This window comes from Schistocerca cancellata, chromosome 8, assembly GCF_023864275.1.
Source record: "Schistocerca cancellata isolate TAMUIC-IGC-003103 chromosome 8, iqSchCanc2.1, whole genome shotgun sequence".
In the NCBI taxonomy this organism is placed as follows: Eukaryota; Metazoa; Arthropoda; class Insecta; order Orthoptera; family Acrididae; genus Schistocerca; species Schistocerca cancellata.
This window is the reverse complement of record NC_064633.1, coordinates 440,014,692-440,032,951: the sequence shown is the minus strand read 5'-3', so window position 1 is coordinate 440,032,951 and position 18,260 is coordinate 440,014,692. Positions and strand designations below refer to the sequence as shown.

Genomic DNA, 18,260 nt, shown 5'->3' with positions numbered 1-18,260 from the left:
CCATTCCAGCACTACACACCCCTCTATTCCACTGACACACCCAGTCTTTTTACTTCTCTTCTTTTCTGTTACCCACCCCCTTCCCCCTGCCCTCCGTCAGACCTCCCGACTGCACCTAGCTGCCCTATCCTCCCTCCACCTCTTCCCTGCATGCTCCCCAGCTACACTTCACTGTCCCCACCTCTACCCCCATTCCCTCTCCCTTTCTGCCCCCATCTCCTCCTTACCCTCATCCATTGTGCACTGCTGCTGCTCATAGCCTGGCGTCAGCTACCAGAGACGGTGGTCATGTGTGTTTGTGCACTGCTGCTGCTGCTGCTGCTCATAGCCTGGCTTCAGCTGCCAGAGACAGTGGTCGTGTGCGTGCGTGCGTGTGTGTGTGTGTGTGTGTGTGTGTGTGTGTGTGTGTTTTGACAAAGGCCTTATTGGCCGAAAGCTTATTTTGTGAGATTCTTTTTGTTGTGCCTATCTGCGACTCAGCATCTTCGCTATATGGTGAGTAGCAACTGTCCTTTTCATAATATTGTTACAATCCATCCGGGAATCTCTTATTGACACACCTAATTTTTATGACTGATGTAGGTGTTTATGTGAATGTGATCACTCCTATGGCAATGATGAAAACATAATAGTTTGTCACATGGGCTGCAACAAATGAACACTACAGTTTCACAGTCACACAGTTTCTGTGTGCTCTGTAAAAATATGTTTTTAATGTTTTGGAAGTTGCATTCCATTTTGGAAGTGTTAACTCTTGAATTCCTTTGTTGTAACATAGTTTACAACCGTTTATTATTTGTTTACATTTCTGTGAGATGTCTATGTGGTATCTCACCTGCTGTCACTATTCATCACATTTACTTGTGATTGTAATGTATTCTTACCACATGACTCATGTTCTATAATCAATGTGTAGTATGACAACAGCCAAGACTGCAGAAAGAGAGCAATCATTTCAGTGACTGGACGGACAATTCATTATGTGGGAAAATAAATAAATAAATGGCATGATGGAGTTTTGAACATAGCTCACCCACTTGGCAGTCCAATACTATGACCACTTACCCACTAATCTGTTGCTGTTTCAGGCAGCTCTTTTTCACACTTCTTGTTCTTGGACCGTTCACTGTTTCTATTTTTCTTTTTTTCCTCCCTCCATAGTCCTGTACACCTTATTCCTGTTTTCATGCCTGATCAGTGTTCAGTTTTTGATGAGCTGGCCATCTTACCACTAAATCTGAGGGGAGTGCAATGGCGAGTTTCCCTTGTAAGATGCTAGGTCTCACGTCTGAGACCTGTGTTGCACTACATGGTATCTTATACAGACTGTTGAACTGTCCACAACTGACACAAAACAAGTACATTGAATGCACTTGTACGTCATACAATTTTTGTTTCGTAATTCCGTAAATTCTGGGGAGGGGGGCGATGAGCTCTGACACCAAGTTTAGTCATGTCTCGGATGTGTGTGATTGGGTTCAGATCTGGGGAGTTGGGAGCTGGCACATCAACTGTAACTTGCCTCTGTGTTCCTTAAACCACTCCAGCACATTCCTGGCCTTGTGACATGGCACATTATCTTGTTGAAAAATGCCACTGCCGTCAGGAAACATTATCGTCATGAATAGGTGTATGTGGTCTGCAATCAGTGTAAGATATTCCTTATCTGTCATGGTGCCTTGCATGAGCTCCACTAGACGTATGGATGCCCACATGAATGTTCCCCAGAGCATAATGGACCCGCCACCAGCTTGTCTCCATCCTGCAGTACAGTGTCAAGGAGCTGTTCCCCTGGAAGATGATGGATTCCCACCCTCCCATTGGCATGATGAAGAAGGTGTTGGGATTCTGCCAGCATCCAGTGCCAATGGTCTCGTGCCCATTTTAGTCGTAACTGTCGATGTTGTGATGTTGACATTGGCACATGCATGGGTCATTGAGTGCAGAGGTCCATCATTAGGAGTGTTTGCTGCACTGTGTGTTCAGACACACTTCTAATCTGCCCAGCATTAAAGTCTGATGTTAGTTCTGCCACAGTTCACTGCCAGTCCTGTTCTACCAGTCCGCTCAGCCCACAATGCCCGACATCTGTAATGAGGAGTGGCCATCTAACCCCGATGATGTCTGGATGTGGTTTCTCCTTGGTTTCGCCATGTGTTGAAGACATCACAGCACTCCTCAAACACCCGACAACAAGTGCAGTTTCTGAAATTCTCATGCCAAACCTCTAGGTCATCACAATCTGCCCTCGGTCAAACTCGAATAGATCATGCACCTTCCCCATTCTACACACAGGCAGCACGCTCACTGATACTACATGCACTGTCCATGTGTCTGACCAGCAGTCATTCCTCGCCAGGTGACCCTGCTATTGCCTGGATGAGTTTATATCGACAGTATGTCAGTGGTCATAATGTTCTTGCTGATCAGTGTATATTGGTGTTTCCACTGGGATTGAAGCACATGTGAATTGAAAGTTGATGACTGTAAATCCTCTTCACAAGTGGCTCACAAGAGCTGTAGATGGTTATTCTCAATACACATTTATCTGGGAACAACCTGTGATTCCTTAGCATCCAACCATACCAGAAGCAGTTGATACAAAGTTGTTGGTCCAGCTGTTTCAGGTGTCACCACTGTTAGAAGTTACATTGCACACTTGAATGGAAACTGTTGTTATGTAAATCAAACAAACATCCAATTTACACTTCACCCAATTGAAGCGGCATTCTGTAGTCAAGCCTTGGTCCATCCCTACAATTTTTATGCATGACACTTCCTCCCAAGACCAAATTAATTATTTCTTGATGCATCTAGTGGTCTCCTATCCCTGCCTTTAGTCAAGCTGTCCAATAATTATCTTTTCTCTGCAGTTTAATTCCATATTTCTTCATTAATTATTCAATCTGCCCATATAACCTTCAGCATTCTTTTATATCACACTGTATTTCAGAGGATTTCTAGTCTCTTCTTGTGTATACTGTTTATCGTCCACAGAAGGCAAGACACCCAACAAATACTTTCAGAAAAGACTTTCTTAAACTTAAGAATTTATATTCAGTGTTAAGAAATTTCTCTTTCAGAAGTCCTGTTTGTAGTATTTTGTGTTTTATATCTACTCTACATCAGCCATTGTCAGTTATTTTGCTTCCAAAACAACCGTAATCATCTACTGACTGTAGTACCTCATTTCCTAATGCAATTTACTCAGCATCACCTGGTTTAATTTGATTACACTTCATTATCCTTGTTGTATCCATCACTCGATGAAGCCATTTGCTGTCTGTAACAGAATTACAATGGAACTGGCCAGCCTCAAAGTTTTTATTGAACTTGAGTACTTTTCAGATTTCTTCTTGATTTCCTATACTGCTTGTTCGCACAGATTGAATAATGTGGAGGGTCAGCTGCTGTACTGCCACAATCTCTTTTGAATTTCTTTCATGTCATTTAACTCTGGTTTCTGTGCAAGTTGTAGATAGCCTTATCACCAGCATAAGGCTGTCATTGAGTTAAAGATTAATACCTCATAAGGTACACCACATACACTGAGGCAACAAAAGTCATGGGATGCATCCTAATATCATGTCTGATCTTTCAGAGATGGTGCAGCAGTTTGATGTGGCATGGTCTCTACAAGTTGTTGGAAGTCCCCTACAGAAATATTGAGCCATGCTGCCCCTATAGCCATCAATAATTGCGAAAGTGTTACGAGTGCAGAATGTTCTGCATGAACTGATCTTTCATTATGTCCCATAAATGTTCGATGGGATTCATATTGGGTGATGTTGGTGGCCAAATCATTTGCTTGAATTATCCAGAATGTTCTTTGAACCAATCATGAAAAGTCAGTGACATGACATTACTGTTTGGGAACATGAAGTCCATGAATGGCTGCAAATGGTATCCAAGTAGCTGAACATAACCACTTCCAGTCAATGATTGGTTCAGTTGGACCAGAAGATCCAGTTCATTGCATGTAAACACAGCCCACACCATTATGGAGCCACCACCAGCTTCCACAGTGCCTTGTTGACAACTTGGGTCCATCGCTTGTGGGGTCTGCACCACACTCGAACCTTACCATCAGCTCTTACCAACTGAAATGGGGCTCATCTGACTAGGCTGTGGTTTTCCAGTTGTCTAGCATCGAACCAATATTGTAAAGAGCCCAAGAGAGGCACTGCATGTGATGATGTACCATTAGCAAAAGCATTTGTGTCGGTCGTCTGCTGCCGTAGCCCATTAACGCGAAGTTTTGCCGCAGTGTCCTAAAGAATACATTCGTCGTATGTCCCACGTTGATTACTGCGATTATTGATTGCAGTCTTGCCTGTCTGCTAGCACTGAGAACTTAACACTCTGTTAGCACTGAGAATTCTATGCAAATGCCACTGGTCTTGGTCATTAAGTGAAGACCGTCGATTACTGCATTGTCTGTAGTGAGAGGTAATGCCTGAAATGTGATGTTCTCGACACTGTCTTGACACTGTGGATATTAGAATATTGAATTTCCTAAGGATTTCCAAAATGGAATGTACCATGCACGCAGCTCCAACTACCCCTCCACAACCAGAGTCTGGTAATTCCTGTTGTGCGGCCATAATCGTGTTGGAAACCTCTTCACATGAATCATCTGACTACAAATGACAGTTCTACCAATGCACTGATCACTATCCCATAACTATTGTCATCTCTGTGTATGATTCCAGTGGTATCCTGTAACAGAACATGTCACCAAAGTGTCTTCCTTTAATCTGATCTGATGCAGATCCCAAACACTCGAACAATACCCAACAATGGGTCACACTAGTGTCCTATATGTGTCTCCTTTACAAATGAATCATACTTTCCTAAAATTCTCCCAATAAATCAAAGTTGATCATTTGCAGTCCTCTTATGCTCATTCTATTTCATATTGGTTTGAAGGGTTACACCTAGATATTGAACCAACGTGACTGTGTCAAGCAGCACACTACTAATTCTGTATTCGTACATTATTGGTTTGTTTTTCCTACTCATCTGCATTAAATGACATTTAGAGCTACCAGCCATTCATCGCATCAACTAGAAATTTTGTCCAAGTTATCATGTATCTTCCTACAGTCACTTGACTACGACACCTTCCCATACTCCACAGCATCACCAGCAAACAGCCACAGACTGCTGCTTACCCTGTCCACCATATCTATCATTTTTGTATATACAGGGCGGTCCATTGATCATGACCGGGCCAAATATCTCACAAAATAAGCATCAAATGAAAAAACTACAAAGAATGAAACTCGTCTAGCTTGAAGGGGGAAACCAGATGGGGCTATGCTTGGCCCCGCTAGATGGCGCTGCCATAGGTCAAACGGATATCAACTGTGTTTTTTTAAAATAGGAACCCTCATTTTTTATTACATATTCATGTAGTACATAAAGAAATATGAATGTTTTAGTTGGACCACTTTTTTCACTTTGTGATAGATGGCGCTGTACTAGTCTCAAACATATGGCTCACAATTTTAGACAAACAGTTGGTAACAGGTAGGTTTTTTTTAAATTAAAATACAGAATGTAGGTACATTTGAACATTTTATTTCAGTTGTTCTAATGTGATACATGTACCTTTGTGAACGTATCATTTCTGAGAACACATGCTGTTACAGTGTGATTACCTGGAAATACCGCATTAATACAATAAATGCTCAAAATTATGTCCATCAACCTCAATGCATTTGGCAATATGTGTGACGACATTCCTCTCAACAGCGAGTAGTTCGCCTTCCGTAATGTTCGCACATGCATTGACAATGCGCTGACACATGTTGTCAGGCATTGTCAGTGGATCACGATAGCAAATATCCTTCAACTTTCCCCACAGAAAGAAATCCGGGGACATCAGATCCGGTGAACGTGTGGGCCATGGTATGGTGCTTCGACGACCAATCCACCTGTTATTAAATATGCTATTCCATACCGCTTCAACCACACGCGAGCTGTGCGCCAGACATCCATCATGTTGGAAGTACATCGCTATTCTGTCATGCAGTGAAACATCTTGTAGTAACATGGGTAGAACATTACGTAGGGAATCAGCATACATTGCACCATTTAGATTGCCATCGATAAAATGGAGGCCAATTATTTTTTTTCCCATAATGCTGCACCATACAATAACCCGCCAAGGTCGCTGAGGTTCCACTTGTCGCAGCCATCGTGAATTTGCCATTGCCCAATAGTGCATATTATGCCGGTTTATATTACCGCTGTTGGTGAATGACGCTTCGTCGCTAAATAGAACGTGTGTGAAAAATCTGTCATCGTCCCGTAATTTCTCTCGTGCCCAATGGCAGAACTGTACACGACATTCAAAGTCGTCGCCATGCAATTCCTGCTGCATAGAAATATGGTGCAGGTGCAATCGATGTTGATGTAAATCTTCAGGTTTTGGTGGCTCACTCTGAAGATCGCTGGACGGTATACAGCTGAAATATTAGAAGAAGAAGGAGATTTCTTGTGGCTGCACACCTGAAACTTAATGGAACAGATGTTGATGTAGCATTCTCAACACCGACGTTTCTGAGATTCCTGATTCTCACGCAATTTGTCTGCTACTGATGTGCAGATTAGCCGTGACAGCAGTTAAAACACCTACTTCGGCATCATCATTTGTTGCAGATCGTGGTTGACGTTTCACATGTGGCTGAATACTTCCTGTTTCCTTAAATAACGTAACTATCCGGCGAATGGTCCGGTCACTTCCATGATGTCGTTCAGGATACTTAGAAGCATACATAGCACACGCCCGTTGGGCATTTTGACAACAGTAGCCATACATCAACACGATATCGGCCTTTTCCGCGGTTGGTAAACGGTCCATTTTAACATGGGTAATGTATCACGAAGCAAATACCGTCCGCACTGGCGGAATGTTACGTGATACCACGTACTTATACGTTTGTGACTATTACAGTGCCATCTATCACAAAGTGAAAAAAGTGGTCCAACTAAAACATTCATATTTCTTTTTGCCCTACACAAATATGTAATAAAAAATGGGGGTTCCTATTTTAAAAAATGCAGTTGATATCCGTTTGACCTATGGCAGCGCCATCTAGTGGGCCAGCCATAGTGCCATCTGGTTTCCCCCTTCAAGCTAGACGAGTTTCATTCTTTGTAGTTTTTTCGTGTGATGCTTATTTCGTGAGATATTTGGCCCGGTCATGATCAATGGACCGTCCTGTAGAATATAACACCAGTCCTATCACATCTCCCCTGGGGAACTCCAGTTTATATCCTTGTCTCTGACAAATACTCACCGTCGCAGACAACATACTGGGTTCTGTTACTTTGAGACATGCACATACCTGGGAAACTATTCCAAATGCTTGTACTGTCATTAACAGTCAACAGTGTGTCACCATGTTAAATACTTCATGGAGATCGAGGAATATGGTATCTGCCTGTTACCCTACATCCATGGTTCACAGGATCTCATGTGAGAAAGGGGCAAGCTGAATTATGCAGGAGTGATGCTTCCTAAAACTGTGGCTGATTTGTGGACAGAAGCTTTTCCATCTCAAAGGAATTTATTATATTTGAATTGAGAATATGTTCAAGGATTTTGCAGCAAACTAATGTTGATGATAGTGTTCTGTAATTTTGCGAGTCTGTTCTTTTACTTTTTTTATATACAGGAGTAACCTGCACTTTTTTCCAGTCACTTGGGAGTTTGTGTTGAGCGAGAGGTTTGCGATAAATGCAAGCAAACTAAGTAAGGAGCTAATGCTGTAGAGTACTCTTCATAAAACCAAATTGGGATTCCATCAGGACTTGGCAATTTATTTAATTTCAACCCTTTCAGTTGTTTCTTTACACTGACAATGCTTATTACTATGTCCTCCAAAAAGGAGTCTGTGTGATGGTCAAATGATGGTATGCTTGTACAATTCTCCTGCGTAAACGATTTCTTAAATGCAAAATTTAGGTAAAATGTCAGCTTTACTTATGCTGTCTTCTACTTCCACACCAGACTTGTCAACAAGTGACTGGATAGAAGTCGTAGACCTACCTAGCAATTTTATATAGGATCAGAATTTTCTGAGGTTCTTGGTCAGATCTGTTGCTAAGGTATGACAGTGGTAGTTGTTGTAAGCTTCGCACATCAATCTTTTTAGAGATGCACAAATTTCTATTAACTTTTGCGTGTTGTCACTTGCTTGTTCTCTTTTTGAACCAAGAATGCAACAGCCTTTGCTTCTTCAGCATTTTTTGAGTTTCATTGTTAAATGACGGTGAGTCTTTTCCATCCTTAATCTACATACTGAGCACATGTGAAAGCAGCCGTGTGCTCTACCAACTTAGCAGCAACCACTTTGCCAAATTCTCGTGTGTCAGTTCTAAACAAATAGGAAAATTAGTAGGGTGGTTTTAATGCTTCAGGTGTTCTAAGTAGCCTCCTCCTACTTTAGTACAACACCCAGAATGATCATACAACCATTTGAAACTGTCATAAAAATCCCTGTTTGGGACATTGGTCAACTTGTAAATCAATATAATGAGTATGTTACAACTGGCATCCTACTGAAACTAGTCAATTTGATTGGAGTGACAGACTGTCTGGACTGTTCGTAGTGTAGCCTGAGGTCTTGGTGATAATTTGATTGTGAGTTGGCAGAACCAACGGATGTCAATAAAGGTTGTAACAGATTGACCTATAGTGTAGACTAATGTTTATGTTCGTGCCGTATTTAATCGGTCAGTTTCAGTCGAATGCTAGTGTTAAGGTACTCATTTTATTTGCTCATATTCAACTCACTTGACACATTTGCAGTTTCTTTTGCCATGGCAAACCATCACAGAGCCATTCTGCACCTTGTCATTTTGTGGTAAGTTCATATTGATAACACCAAGTCTTGTCACCCAAGATGATTTTTTCCAGAGAAGAATTCTCTGCAGTTTTCATTTCAGTCAAGTCATAGCATGTGTTTGTGTGGTGTTGATTTTGTATGGGAGTCAAGGTGTGCAGGACAGACTTTGCACACACTTTTCTCTTCTTTAAAATGTTCTGGAGAATGTCTTGAATGCTTGATTTAGAGATGTTATGTTCGTTACTCTATTGCAGTTTGTGAAACAAGTACGTTAGCACACCACAGCTGCGTGGCCAACACTTAATGCTTGTCTGACTGGTTGGATGCAAGTCTGTTAGTTGTTAGTTCAAGCTACACTGATGTTAAAAAAGGTACTGGCAGAAGTAAAGCTGTGAGGACGGGGCGTGAGTCGTGCCTGGGTAGCTCAGTTGGTAGAGCACTTGCCCACGAAAGGCAAAGGTCCAGAGTTCGAGTCTCAGTCCGGCACACAGTTTTAATCTGCCAGGAAGTTTCATATCAGCGCACACTCTGCTGCAGAGTGAAAATCTCATTCTACACTGATGTTGCTTGTAAGCAAGGAATAAAATCAGACCTGGAACTTTTTGGATGGACAATGTGTGTTGGCTGTCAAAAGGAATGGTCACTGCCAAACTGTGACAAAGACACAGCTGAACCACCCAGCTGCAGAGTGTGGCACCCAGTTTGATGTGCTTGACTTGGACTGCTTCACAACCAGTGTCATCTGGATTCTCCCCACCAACTCCAGCTTTTCTGAACTTTTCAGGTGGAAACTCTCCCTGCAACATATCTTTCATTCCCATAACCCTCATGGGCTCAACCTTTGCTAGTCCCTGTCCTCCACCTGCGTCCCCTTCCAACCATGCACACACCTTCTATCCTGCCAGCACACCTGCATAATTCTTTCTCTTCCTCTTCTCTCCCCTTTTCCTCCTCCCTCCAGCAAGGTGTCTGTATGTTGCAGCAGCCTCTGTCCTGTCCCTACCATGTCTGTGCACACTCCCACAGGCACTGCACACTCCTTCCTGCATCCCTACACTGCTAGTACTCCCCTCCCTGCCCCACACATTTGTATCCCCTTTACCCACACCAGCAAACATTGTTGCTAACCTCAGACATTAGTCACAATGAGTCTTTAGTATCTGGAAATGACAAGGGCTGGCTTTGTGTGTGTGTGTGTGTGTGTGTGTGTGTGTGTTTGTTTTTGGAGAGAGAGGGGCTGGCTTTCTTTTATTTTGTCTATGCCTGATGAAAGATTAGTGTGGCAGCTGATAAATATATAGTATTCTTCTTTCAGTATACCTGTCTGTCACTAATACCTCCTCTATTTGGTGAGTGGTATCTATCCTTTTCGCATTGTTACTCCATCTGGGAGTTTTGATAGTTTTATTTTGTTTTAATTTCTGGGTGTTCCCAATAGGTGGTAGTAACTGCCTGCCACATGAGGTAGCCATGTAGTCTGAGGCATCTTGTCACGGTTTGCGCGGTTACCCCCATCGGAGGTTCGAGTCCTCCCTCGGGCATGGTGTGTGTGTTGCCCTTAGTGTAAGTTATTTTAAGTTTGATTAAGCAGTGTGTAAGCTTAGGCTCGATGACCTCAGCAATTTGGGCCCATAAGATCTTACCACAAATTTCCAGTAACTGGATAAAACTGTTTACTGTATTGTCAAAACGTTTCCAGGAAATGAAGGTAACTTCTGTTTCTTTATATTAATTTTGGACTAGAGTGTGTTTAGAATATGCTGTTACATGCTAATATAGCCTAAAGTATTGAATAACTGGTTTGGTTTCTTGAAGTTTTCTCGATGGACGTAATGTTCTATCATTACACCAAAAAGATGTTGGAATAGCATGAGTGATTGTTTATTTCAGCACAACAGTATTGCAGTGTATGTTTTCTGGTGTCACACTGAATGTGTGTTTGGCAACACCCTATCCTTTCTCATTGCAGTGGCATTATTTTGATAATTTTTAAGTGTTTAATATTGCTTTTTCTGAGTATTGCAAATACTTCAGTTGTTTTCTAGCCTAAATGGAATTCACTTTGAACATGTCCATTGAGTTTGGTGAATCACATTAATTTTTAAATTTCATTCAATGCATTCACCACATATAGCAACATTTCATTCATAGAGTCTAAGTTCAGGACCGGCAAAGTTAAATTATGACAGATTACATGTATTAGGTATCTGTTCTAATTCTGGATGTTTCAAACCCATCATAATCAGTGGCAGGTTACTCATTGCTAGCATAAGAAAGACAGCACAGGAATGTATCCAGGCACACAAACACATTAAATTTTACTCCAGGCTGGAGCGGCATTTGAACATGCCTCACTTCATTACCAGACTGTATCAGATAACAAGGTCTGAACTTCAATTTCGTTTTGAGCATTTTACTTTTAGAGATAATTTTATAATATAGTCACAGAAATTTTTTGGTAATCTTGTACCACCTACAAATATGAGGGTTGTCCCTAAAATAAGGATCTGCAGCCGCAAGGAATGCAGTTACGCAGAAACCCGTAACACTGGCATGTAGCTTGTTTTTCGCTCTCCCATTTCCCATCTCAACGAGCTGCAATGCTCAGTCTTGGCTTGGCAGCCATTAGAGATGGAGCTCCCACTCACATTTCATGTGAATTTGCTCTGTGATTCATTTTTTGTATGCAAAAAGGACTGTGCCAGTGGGCATTCATTCCCAACTGTGTGGAGTCTACGGAGAATGTGTAAGAGTATACAACATGTGCTCAAATGGTGAAGAGAATTCAGAGACAGAAGTACAAATGTCCAAGATGAACAGCATTCTGGACAGCCATTGGTTTCAGATGAAATGATTGTGTTAAAGTGGAAGAAGCAATGCTGAAAGGTCGACGGGAGCTCTGTGAGGTGATCTCTGTTGTCAGCAGGAACAGCATTGACAAAGTTTTGGCAGACCATTTAGGATATGCTGTGGTTTGTGCAGGGTGAGCCCTGGGAATGCTTACAGAAGACCACCAACAGAAATGTGTGAAAGACACAGCGAATTTCTTCAGGCCTACACAAATGATGGCGAGGAATTCTTGGACACTATTGTCACCGGCTACAAGACCTGGCTCCACTGTACAACACTGGAAATGAAACAGCAATCCCATCAGTGGAAACAGCCAGCATCACAGAAGCCGCGGAAGTTTAAAGAAACACTGTCTGCTGGCAAAGTGATGGCGAACATGTTTTGGGACAGGAAGGGGTTATTGTGCGAATGCCTGCATGCCTGTACAACAATCAATGCAGACCGCTACTGTGAAGCATTGAAGGAGCTTCGCCACACAATCAAAAACAGAGGCATTCTCACAAAGGTAGTGCATTTCAGTCAGGACAACACTCGTCTGCACATCGCCTGTGTCACAACAAATTTGGATGGGATACTGTCACACACCCGCTCTACAGCCCAAACATAGCCCCCAAGTGACTTCCATTTCTTCCTGAATCAAAGAAATGCCTGGTTGGGGTGCATTCCACAACCGGAGAGGAGCCGAAAGAAGAGTTTTTATGGTGCGATGGGAGAGTTCTATGAAGCAAACGTACAGAAGACGGTACACTGCATTCAAAAATGCATTGATCTCAGTGGTGATTAAGTGAAAAAAATTTGGTAAAAGTTTAAGCTTTGCACACTGCATTATTCAGTGCCAATAAAAATGTTTTTCATGGTGAAAAATAATTAGAAACCTTATTTTATGGACAGCCTTCATATGAAATTTTTATGAAGTTGTTAAAAATTTTAATTTTATGTCTTGTTTCATGTAGAGATATAATTCAGAGGAAATGCTATCATTAAAGTATTATATGTTTCAACACCTAGGTTATGAAGAGGACCAAGAAACACCTGAGGCAAGTGCAGAACATAATACTGCTTCCAATGGTAACAACAACAACAGCAACAACAATGCTGTTACCAGTAGCTCCACAAGTGGCGGCAATAGTAGTAGCAGCAGTAGTAGTACTACTAGTGCTAATAATAGTACTACTATTCCAGTTCAGCTGACCTCCACTTCAGCTACCAGTCGTACGGAATATCACAGAAGAAGTGGAGGCAGTGATCGTACAGAACAGAGAGACCGCACAGACAGAAGCACTGGGAATAGTGGTGCAGAAAGACCTTCATTCAACCATTATTCTTCCAAGCCTCAGATGTATAATGCTAGCTTGCCGTTTCATGTGCATGGAATCAACATGTACACTTCTCCCCCTCCTCCACCCCAGCCATCACAACCTCAGCAAACACCTCCACCACCCCCACCACCACCTCCCAACCCATATGGACCATATTATAGCCCACAGAGTCAGTACCAGTATGCTCCATATTGGATGATGCCCCAGTAACACAAATATTTCCCGGCTGTCATGCACTCTTCATATATTGCACAGTGATAATACATGTATGTTTGTGTAAGTAAAATAATTTACTATGGAAATAGATTTACTTAAGTGTTGGAAGTAATTTCACATTATATTACATGTCAAAGGCATTAATGTAATTGTTTGGAGCTCAGTTATCTACTTTGTGCAGCAGCAGTAGATAGTGTAAATGAAAAATATTTGTGCATATATGTTGTTAGCAATTTGAATTGTATTCTGTATGTGAAGGCCTTCAGATAATTTGTTGTACATTGTGTTGTAGCAATAGACATTTAATGTACATTTTCCAAGTTAAGTATTAAAAATTGCCATTGCTCCTCCTGATTTCAGAATGCTATGAGATTTAAAACCTTGTGACACTGCCATCCAATTGGATGCTTTTAATGAAACAAGTAGACAGCGTTATGTTATGGACACCACAAGAATTAAAGCAGTGTGTAAGTGTTTGTGTTATCCCACAGTTACTTCAAGTGTGTGTTTCCTGTACCTCTTTGCTGTTTGATATCACTTTCCCCACACCCTTAAACTACCGTGATATTTGTATAGACACCAATTATTGAACTATCATATGATGACAATTGCAGCATTATGATATTTGAATTTATATAATTTTTATCTTTTTTTTTTTTTTTTTTTAAAAAAAAAATTGTCATTCTAATAGTATTCTTTAGTTCAACTTGGATCAAGTCTTGGTGTGAACTGTCCAGTTCATCCTTTTTGTTCTGCCGTGAGTGCTCTTTGTTATTACAATATTTGTTAAAGAAAAATACATTAAAATGCATTTACCAAAGCAATGAGTTTACTTCTTTATTGCAACACTTCAATAAAAATTACAATTATAACTAGCTGAGTTTCCAGGTGTCTGTTGCTCAGCTCCTCTTTAATTGTTAAGTAGCAGAGTATTCACATATATAATTATATTATACATGAAATTTTGATAGATGTTGAGTATATTACTCTAAAATATTAGTGATTTTGAGCTACAGTATAAAATATGCAATGCAGCATTTTACTTATTTCAGGCTTTCCTTCCAGTTGCATTCTGATGACTTCTTTAGAAACAGAGAAGTGTCTAAACATCAGCTTTGATTATAAATGTGATGACAGTGAGTTCCAATGATACAATAAAATGTAGCCATTATGTTCATGTGGAAATAGCCTTACATCATTGTGACATTTTTAAATGCCTCTGACCTATAACAAAAAAAAGTAATTTGTTTGGTTGTTCTGTTTCCTTTTCATTATGAAATGTTTAAAATTAATTCGGTGTACAAGAGCATTTGATAAGGGAAATAAGTGGATATCCTGTCCTCCTCCTCCTCCTCCTCCTCCAATTTAACACGATCAAAGCCATTCAGAACCATATTCTTGTTCTCCCACCAAGGAAACATCCTGGGTAGTATTGAGAAATGAACCTAGGTCCTTTGCACAGCAGTCATATGTGCTGCCTACTCAGCTACAAAAGTGGACTGATGGTGTAGAAGAGAAACTTGAGTGGAGCAGATGAGTAAGAGAGAGAAAGACTGTGAAACTGTAAATAAGTGTAATGTAGAACAGGCAGACAAACATACTCTTCCTTTTAATGATGCTAAATCCTTGTTGCATGTGAACAACTTGACAGTAGTCAGATGATGAATCTGAAGAAGCATCCACATCGCTGTACAATGATGATGACGTACAATATCAAAATGAACAACTGGAGAACCAACAACAAGAACAGCTTCAACAAAAGGAATAAAACATACTGTGCAGACCATGTCCTAGCTACAGCTGCACCAGCAAATTGTGAAAAATCTACACTACTGGCCATTGAAATTGCTACACCAAGAAGAAATGCAGATGATAAACGGGCATTCATTGGACAAATATATTATACTAGAACTGACATGTGATTATATTTTCACACAATTTGGGTACATAGATCCCGAGAAATCAGTACCCAGAACAACCACCTCTGGCCGTAATAACGGCCTTTATACGCCTGGGCATTGAGTCAAACAGAGCTTGGATGGCGTGTACAGGCACAGCTGCCCATGCAGCTTCAACACAATACCACAGTTCATCAAGAGTGGTGACTGGCGTATTGTGACGAGCCAGTTGCTTGGCCACCATTGACCAGACGTTTTCAGTTGGTGAAAGATCTGGAGAATGTGCTGGCCAGGGCAGCAATCTAACATTTTCTGTATCCAGAAAGGCCTGTACAGGACCTGCAGCATGCGGTCATGCATTATCCTACTAAAATGTAGGGTTTCGCAGGGATCGAGTGAAGGCCAGAGCCAAGAGTCGTAACACATCTGAAATGTAAAGTCCAGGGTTCAAAGTGCCGTCAATGCGAACAAGAGGTGACAGAGACGTGTAACCAATGGCACCCCATACCATCATGCCGGGCGATACGCCAGTACGGCGATGATAAATACACGCTTCCAATGTGCGTTCACCGCGATGTCACCAAACATGGATGCGACCATCATGATGCTGTAAACAGAACCTAGATTCATCTGAAAAAATGACGTTTTGCCATTCGTGCACCCAGGTTCATCGTTGAGTACACCATCGCAGGCACTCCGGTCTGTGATGCAGTGTCAAGGGTAACCACAGCCATGGTTTCTGAGCTGATAATCCATGCTGCTGCAAACGTCATTGAACTGTTCATGCAGATGGTTGTTGTCTTGCAAACATCCCCATCTGTTGACTCAGGGATCGAGACGTGGCTGCATGATCCATTACAGCCATGCAGATAAGATGCCTGTCATCTCGACTGAGTGATACGAGGCTGTTGGGATGCAGCACGGCTTTCCATATTACCCCCGTGAAACCACTGATTCCATATTCTGCTAACAGTTATTGGATCTCGACCAACGCGAGCAGCAATGTGGCGATACGACAAACCGCAATCACGATAGGCTACAATCCGACCTTTATCAAAGTCGGAAACGTGATGGTACGCATTTCTCCTCCTTACACGACACATCATAACAGCATTTCACCAGGCAACGTTGTCAACTGCTGTTTGTGTATGAGAAATCGGTTGAAAACTTTCCTCATGTCAGCACGTTGTAGGTGTCGCCACCGGCGCCAACATTGTGTGAATGCTCTGAAAAGCTAATCATTCGCATATCACAGCATCTGTAGTACGTCATCTTCGTGGTGTAGCAATTTTAATGGCCAGTAGTGTAGTTGAAGGCATTTTTGGAGAAGAGGGCTTTTCCATCTCAGGTTTCACCGTCTTCTGAAAGACTTTTTTCGAAGAAAAGTTTCATTTCATTTGTTTCAGACTGTTCAAGTTTCAGTTCCAGCAACTTATTTCCTAAATTATTTCAGTAAGCAACTCTTTCAAACAGTGGCGGCATGTACAAACATTTTATACAAGATTAAAAACGATACAAGAACTTGCGACAATTTCAAAAGAAACTTTTCAGTGAGCATATTGTAATAGGATGTGTAAAACACTCTCAAGCATAAATGTACTGGCAATGTGTGTTTCCGCTTCCATTTGTCGCTAATGCTATTCCAGGAAATAATTTTTTTCTCATTATTGAAAAGCTCTTCATGTTGCTGATATAAATAATGTTTTTGGGGAAGAAGAAGAAAACAAGACTGTGGAAAGTTCAATCTGCTGTTGATGCAGTGGTAGCCATGTGCCTCAGGCTGCCAAGAACCTGGGGACAGAACTTTTCTACAGAAAATCACACAATACCATTTTGTGGTTGTCTCTCACTGAAACAGCAGTGGGTTAGTATTGGATTTTAAAATTTATCATCCCTAGTCAACTACTTTACCGTTAACAGGACCAGGACCAGGATCAGGAATTTTTTTGCAGTTAGCAGGAACAAGCATACACACCTTTACTGCGATAAGTATTCCACCACTTTGGCTGTTCTCAAAAAACTTAAATCAAAAATAAAGAGTCAAAGATACAATAATAAAAAACAGAGCAAAGGGCATACAGTTATCTGAACAGATGACACTGAAACATGACAAGGAGTTACGTTGAGATGGTGACAAAACTGTCCAGTGGAAAGCGTCCAGAGATGTTTCTTATGCTTCAACTACAACAGATACCGTAGTTATCCTGTCTAAGCTTGTTCACAGATAGATCAAAATATAGAACAGATAGTTAGGATCCCCACTCATGATGGAAATATATTGGATCTAATGGCAACAAATATACCAGAAATCTTTGAGGATGTCCACATCGAAAATGGTATCACTGATCATGACGCAGTTATGGCAACGATGGCTACCAAAGTACATAGGACAACTAAAACAAGCAGAAAGATATATATGTTCAGTAAACTATATAAAAAATCAGTGTATGGCTAGAGATAGAGAAATACTGAATGAAATGCATTTGGATGTCAAGAGATTCGTGGCTGATGCCTTCAATAACTGCCATTGCAGAATATTGTCAAATGAACTTTCACAGAACCCATAGAAATTCCGATCGTATGTAAAGGATGTTAGTGGCACCAAAGTTATTGTTCAGGAACTGAAATTGAGAGTAGCAAAGCAAAAGCTGAAATGCCTAACTCCATTTTCAGATGTTCCTTTATAAAAGAAAAACCATGAGAATTGCCTCAATTTAATTCTTTTTACCACTGAAAAGAAGAATGAAATATGTTCTGGCATAAATTCAAGCACCAGCACACTAGTCAGGAATGTTAGAGCAGAAAGGGCTGTGCGGAAGATGTCAGCCAATAGCACACTGACCGACCCCTCTCTAGGACGACACCACGACAGCAGCGGCTTCTAGACGAAGATAACATAAGCGCCACTCCCGAATGGTCGCGGCCACTTCTAGAGCATCGTTTGTTTTACATGTCACTCTCGGCTTGCGACACATCTGTATTTTCAAAGTTAAGTATTGTCATTTATTTTCTGTAATAAAACTCATTAATACAATTTGCTTGAATTGTTGTATAGGGATCCAAGAAAGCGGGTTTCCTAGACTCCCCATATTTGACAACTAAGCAGGATACAACAAAAT

The 18,260-nt window shown here is 41.2% G+C and overlaps 2 protein-coding genes across 6 annotated transcripts in view; one reads left to right on the top strand and one right to left on the bottom strand.

Annotated features, from left to right (window-relative positions):
• The window catches only part of LOC126095316 (transcription factor SPT20 homolog), a 280,707-nt gene extending 266,644 nt beyond the window's left edge, over positions 1-14,063 (top strand). For 4 of the 5 annotated variants that reach the window (XM_049910117.1, XM_049910116.1, XM_049910119.1 and 1 more), the window contains one exon: positions 12,717-14,063. In XM_049910117.1, the coding sequence (XP_049766074.1) occupies positions 12,717-13,237 (521 nt within the window). In that variant the 3' untranslated portion in view covers positions 13,238-14,063. The remainder of the gene's footprint in view (positions 1-12,716) is intronic. The other variant, XR_007521955.1, reaches the window with a different exon arrangement.
• LOC126095319 (probable dolichyl pyrophosphate Glc1Man9GlcNAc2 alpha-1,3-glucosyltransferase) overlaps positions 13,545-18,260 on the bottom strand; it is a 122,909-nt gene continuing 118,193 nt past the window's right edge. Inside the window, exon 10 of the mRNA XM_049910125.1 lies at positions 13,545-14,467. The gene's annotated coding sequence lies outside the window, so the exon portion shown is untranslated. The remainder of the gene's footprint in view (positions 14,468-18,260) is intronic.